The 6,000-nt window shown below is 40.0% G+C and overlaps 1 protein-coding gene across 3 annotated transcripts in view; it reads left to right on the plus strand.

Annotated features, from left to right (window-relative positions):
* The window catches only part of LOC149314043 (non-homologous end-joining factor 1-like), a 164,224-nt gene extending 158,691 nt beyond the window's left edge, over positions 1-5,533 (plus strand). Inside the window, exon 7 of one of the 3 annotated variants that reach the window (XM_089523359.1) lies at positions 4,457-5,533. In XM_089523359.1, coding sequence (XP_089379485.1) covers positions 4,457-4,500 — 44 coding nt within the window. In that variant the 3' untranslated portion in view covers positions 4,501-5,533. The remainder of the gene's footprint in view (positions 1-4,456) is intronic. The other 2 variants (XM_089523360.1, XM_089523358.1) reach the window with 2 other exon arrangements.
* Positions 5,534-6,000: the final 467 nt, after the last annotated feature.

The following is a 6,000-nucleotide window of genomic DNA, read 5'->3' on the forward strand; positions in this document are numbered from 1 at the left end:
GGTTGGGGGTAACTATTATATTTGTGACATACAGGAATTCTGCCAGAGATCACGAAGCATCTATGATCCACAATAATCCCAAGGTCCTTTTCACATGTAGTACTGCTGAGCCTTGTTTCTTCCAACCTATAGCTGTGTATTTGATTTTTATGGAATTAAATGTAGAATGCAGAATTTTACATTTGTCTCTATTGAATTCGCTTTTATTAATTTCTGCCCAATTTTCTAGTTTATCAAGTATAAGGACCTAGATAAACTAGAATATTGGGTAGAAATTAATAAAATGAAATTCAATAAAGACAAATGCAAAATTCTTTATTTAGGCCATAGAAATCAAATACACAGGTATAGGGGGTAACATGGCTCTGCAGTACTATATATGAAAAGGACCTTGGGATTATTGTTGAATGTAAATTGAAAATGAGCCAGCAGTGTGATGCTGCAGCAAAGAAGATGAATGCTATTTTAGCCTGCATGAATAGAAGCATAGTTTTCAAGTCGAGGGAACTAATAGTCCTGATATATTCTGCACTGGTCAGGCCTCATCTGGAATACTGTGTCAGTTCTGGACATCTCATTTTTAGAATGATATTGACAAGTTAGAGCAGGTTCAGAGAAGGACAGCAAGGATGTTAAGCGGTATGGAGAACAAAACATATGAGGAAAGGTTAAAGGAGCTGTTCATGTACAGCTTAATGAAGAGAAGACTGAGGAGTGACATGATTTGGACTCTTTAAATATCTCAAGGGTTGTCACAGCAAGGCTGTTCTCAGCTGCCTCAGAGGATAGAAACAGGGAGTTTGCAGAAGAGTAGGTTGCCTAGAGAGATTGTGGGGTTGAATGTCTTCAAAGAGCTACGTGCTGGGGATGCTTTATTATTATTATTATTTTTATTAAACTTTATTTCTATAGCGCTGTAATTATACACAGCGCTGTACAAAGTCGGTAAAATTAGGAGTAAATAAAAGCCTGCCCAAGGCGTACATTCTAAGATAATAACAATTAAAAGAGGAATAGATAAAATTACCATATAGAAAGGAAAAAAAACAGATTAAAAACATCAAATATCAAACAAATCACATCACATCAAATATTGTCAGACAGCCAGATAACAATCACAAATTCCTTGAGAACGCTTCCCTAAACAATATGGTTTTCAGCTCAGCTTTAGTTGGAGATCCTGCATTGAGCAGGAAGCTGGACTCAATGGCCCATGAGGCCCCTTCCAACTATGATTCTGTGATTCGATGACTCTATTAGCTGTTGTCCTCTCTACTGAAGTGGCGTCACCAGGGTTGCTGTCACCCTGGTTTTACCCCCTCCCCCCACTGACCTCCTCCCATACCACACCACACAGAATCCTTAGTAATGCTTTTTTGCACTGTTACTCATAAATCGTAATTTGCACATACTACTGAATGTAATGCTAATAGTTGTGACGTAAACAACTAGCAAAATTAAAATTCTACCTTCAAATACAATAACATATGCACAACCTAATGAATTTACACACACACACACGCACATATCGTGAAGATATGGTTAAAATGTGATGTTTTCAAAGAAAATTTTAAAATTAAAAATTAATTTAAAAAAATTAAGATTTCAAATTTTGAAAATTGAAATTTTAATTTTTAAAAATCTGAGGCCTCTCCTTTCTCCTCTCACTGAGCTTCACCCCACTCCCACCATCACTTAAAGCATTTTAAAGGGAAGCAGATTAATGCCACAGTCAGTTTCTGCCCAAAGGTAGGTGTTTGAATATCAATAGTGTCACCCCCTTAGAGTGTCACCTGGTGCCATCTGCACCCCCTAGTGATGCCAAAGCTCTGGTGCACAGTGATCTGAACACCACAATCGACATGGCTGGAAGAGTGGTTAGAAGGTGCATCAAGCCCACAAATTTATCTCAAGCAGTGTTTATCCTGCAGCCTTGGAAATGAAAGAGGAAGGCAAATATGAACCATGGGAGAGTTAAATACATAGGAATGTTATGTGTTGCTCTTTACCACTGTGTGGCAGGGGCTGTTGACTGACATAGTCCTTAGGGGGTTATAAGTTTAGTTGTTTAGCTCACAACAGAAAGACTTGGCAAAATTATTTATATATATAAAAACAAAGTGTCATTGAATTGCAACTTCCATCATCTGTCACTACTGACTGTGCTGGCTAGGCTTATGGGAACTGCCATATGATGACCATATCTAAAGGGCACATTTTCCCTGTTCCTGATTTGAGCCAGTTTCTAGTGAAGATGGAGTAAATGAGAGCTGGTTGGCAGCCAAAAGCACCAGTAACGTATTGGGATATAGAAAGCTTTCTTATATCAAATCAGACTATTGGTTCATCTAACCCGGTCTTGTCCACTCTGACTGGCAGTGGCTGTCCAGAGTCATAGAAGGAGGTCTTTCTCATCTCCTGGTTTCTGATAGGGAGTACTGAGGTCTGAGCATGGGGCCGTCCAGGTGAGGGGAACCCTTAGAGAGGAATTTTTGAATGTGCAACCTCCTTCACCTAACAGTGATCCCATAGGTATTCCAGCTAGCAACCCAGTTGAATGAACTTGCAGTCTCCACCCTGGATGTGCCCAAAGATGGCAGTGTGGCTTAGGATAGGTATTACAAAATACTTATTTTCTTTGGGGCAAAATAAAGAAGAGGAGCTAGATTAAAGCACTGGTGGGCAGGGATGGTTTTCTCTGCAGCGCTGCATTTTCATCCAGAAATGCTCCCAGAAGTAACTAGAAATCGACGTCTGGATTTTACTTCTGTTTTCTTCAGAGCAACTTGGGCCAGTTTGTGGAGCTGAGGGCCTTTTCAGTTTGTAAGCTGCTCCGATAGCCTTTTGGCTGAAGAGTGGGGAATAAATAAATAAATAAATAAATTATCATTATCATTATCATTATTATTTATTAAACCACTACCCTGGGTGGTATTTGAGGACATTTTTTTTAAAAAAAAAATCTGGCAATGAGGGGAGGGCAAGAGGGCCCAAGCAAAAAGGATCTTGAAAATCACTTGTGGCTTGTGGGCTTCAGTTTTCCTGCCCCTGGCTTCGGGGAAAGAGCATGGAGGAGGCCCTTTTAGGGAAAAGGAGATGGGACAAAAATTGAAGAGAGCAGAAGGGACTTTTCAGAACAAGGGGAAATTGTTAAGAAGGGGAAATGATGGATTCAGCCCCGTTTTACTGGAGTGGTGTGCGTCCCGTCCCCCCCCCCCCCCCCCCAATCTCAGGCTTGCAGTGTTCCAGTTCTCTGTAAACCAGCAAGGTCACAAGGTGGGAGGAGCTCACGTGAGAGTTGACCTTGCCAGCACATAACGCATTTTTAAAAGCTCATAAAATGGGATTGGCATTTGTAGGTGGGGGAATGGAGTGGTTTGTCAGTAGCATTGTCAGTAGAGGTACTAGGCAATAGGCACATGTGACATTCATATAACCACATTCCAGACAGCATTCCAGATTGCAGTGACAGGCAGAGAGAATTACATTTTTCCTAGTGACAGTACACTGCATTTTTGATTGCTAGAAAAATGGGACATCCTTTCTCTTCCATAGCAGAGCTTCCTTGAGGAAATGTATATATTCTTGTGATATATGGGAATCAGTTGCACATATCTTGCATAATTAAGTAAATCTTTTTGATTGGCAATAGCAGCAGTAATGAACTATGACTAGGAATCAGATCCAGTAGTAGAACATGTTCATCATATATAGTTTCTACTTAATGTATGAAAAAGAATGGTAATTAGTGACACCTTTGATTTTTATTTTATTTTTTATTTTGCAAAAAGCAAACAAAAGAATGACATGGGTTTTTGGGTTTTTTTAAATTATAATTTTTAATTGTTTGATGTTTTATTTATACTGTTGGAATCTGCTTTGATTCCTTGTGAAAAAGCAGAATACTGTACAAATAATAATAATAATAATTATTATTATTATTATTAGAAACATGGTGGTCCTCTGTGGCCCTCAAAATGCTGTTAGACTCTAGTACTCATCAAACCCAGTCAGCATGGCCAGTTAGGGATGATGACAGTTGTAATATATATAACATATAGAGGGCCACATGGTCTCCATCCCAGTCTAGACCAAGTCAAACCATACTTCTCCATATTCTTACAATAGTCCTTTATAATTGGAAGACTAGGTGTCTGAATAGGAAACTGCCTTGTTGTCTGAGTGGGTGACCATTCATGGATGTTCATAGTTCACCAGGTTCATCCAATTTTAGACACATGGAAAACTTCTCTACTCTCTGACCAGCATTAATGCACACCTCTCGTTCCTTCTGGCTGCTGTTCACATGCCAGAAAGCCACTACAAACTCTGTGTCTGGATGGTCAAATATATAAAGTGAAGATGCCTGTGACAGCCTTTGTGACCATAATTGTCTTGGCTTCCTCCTCTTGCTGTATCATGTGATTGATTAGCTGGTTCTGTCTTCTTTTTCTAGGCACAGTCTTCCCAGACCCAGAAGGCTCAATTGCCCATTGTTAAGGGCAAAAAGAAGAAGGCAAAGGGGTTGTTTAGCTGATGCAGGTGACCCATTTCACAGCGAGAGGATATTGTTCCACCTTCGTGGAGCATCTGTAAGAGAGCAACACATCTCACTTCACTGCACAGCTGTGCCAATGTTTTCATTTTACTGTTGGTTTTTTTTAAAGGATGGGTGAGGAGTGTCCCAGCCTTCCCCACAGCTATCTCTTGCTCTATCTCTGCTTACTGTTTCCCTTTCTGCATAGATGCTACCCAAGAGGTTTGAAGGTGATAAATGAAGTAATAAGCAAGGGGAAGAAAATGGGTAGAGCATGGACAATGGGAGGCATCCCTAAGGTAGCAGTTAATTGGATTACCTATGCTTATCTCATTGACAGAATCAATTCCTGCCTTGTTAATGTGTATAATAAAGACTTTGGCTACAAGAGATGGCTTCTCAGTGCACTGTCTTCTACATATGCACTACACAGACATCTGCCAGCAATTCTGTATCCCAGCTTCCTTTTTATGTTTCTTGGTGGAAGAAAAAGAAATTCAAAAATGTTTGGAGAATGCCTATCAAAATTCAGCACAGAATAGGGTTGTGTTGGCCTGCTCTGTAGTCGCACAGTCCCCAGGGCTCTTCAATCCCCCTTTACCCAGCACATATTTCCTCTCTTTTTTGCACTATTTCTGAACTGTTCTTCACAAAGTATTTTGCAAAGAAATGAAGATAGACTGGGCTGATCCAAAAAGATCCATAGAAAGTATAATTTATCTGAGATTTAGAGTTTATTTGTCATACTCTAAATGTCTAGTTCTCAGGCCTCAGTCTTTGCCAATTACATTTCTCCTGTCCATCCAGCTGGTAGGATCTGCTGTTTTATTTGTACTTCTCCACACAGACATCCTAAGATATATTGGTGCCAAAGTACACATACTTTTGATGATGAGAGAGAAAATAAATCAAATGCTTTGCTGATGCTTGTTTTGTTTTGCTGTTTTTATCCCGACTCTTTATAGGTATTTACAGGTATTATAGATATGGAGAACATTTGACTACCTGACTCCACCATCTAAGCCTAGCAACAGTTCACGAGGATATATCTGTGCTGTCTACTTTACGATTGCATAAGCAGCAAAGTAGGCTGCCACAGTAGAAGGCTTTTAGGCTATGTTTTGTTCATATGGTCACAGATTTGTGCATGGCTATGCTATTAGCCACCTTCCTAAACCCACATCTCTTTACTGTGTATATGCCCCTGTCCCAAGTCAAGTAGAGTTATCTCCCTGCCCTGAGTTTCGTTCCACTCAGTTGTCGCAGCCTCAATTTTTTTCTAGTGCACATTTTATCATTTGGTCCCTTGTGGACTCCTCAGCTTCCCAGGCCTTGAAAATATTTATATTCATGATTAAGAAAATAAAACCAAATGGGCAGCATCCAGTGGTCACTTTGCTGTGACTGCAGAGAAAACATATGCCCCTTGTACCTGATTCCAGGACCCAAAACCAAATAAAGAC

Source organism: Sceloporus occidentalis, unplaced genomic scaffold (genome assembly GCF_023333645.1).
Source record: "Sceloporus occidentalis isolate IW3139 unplaced genomic scaffold, rSceOcc1.0.p SCAF_4, whole genome shotgun sequence".
Taxonomy (NCBI): domain Eukaryota; kingdom Metazoa; phylum Chordata; class Lepidosauria; order Squamata; family Phrynosomatidae; genus Sceloporus; species Sceloporus occidentalis.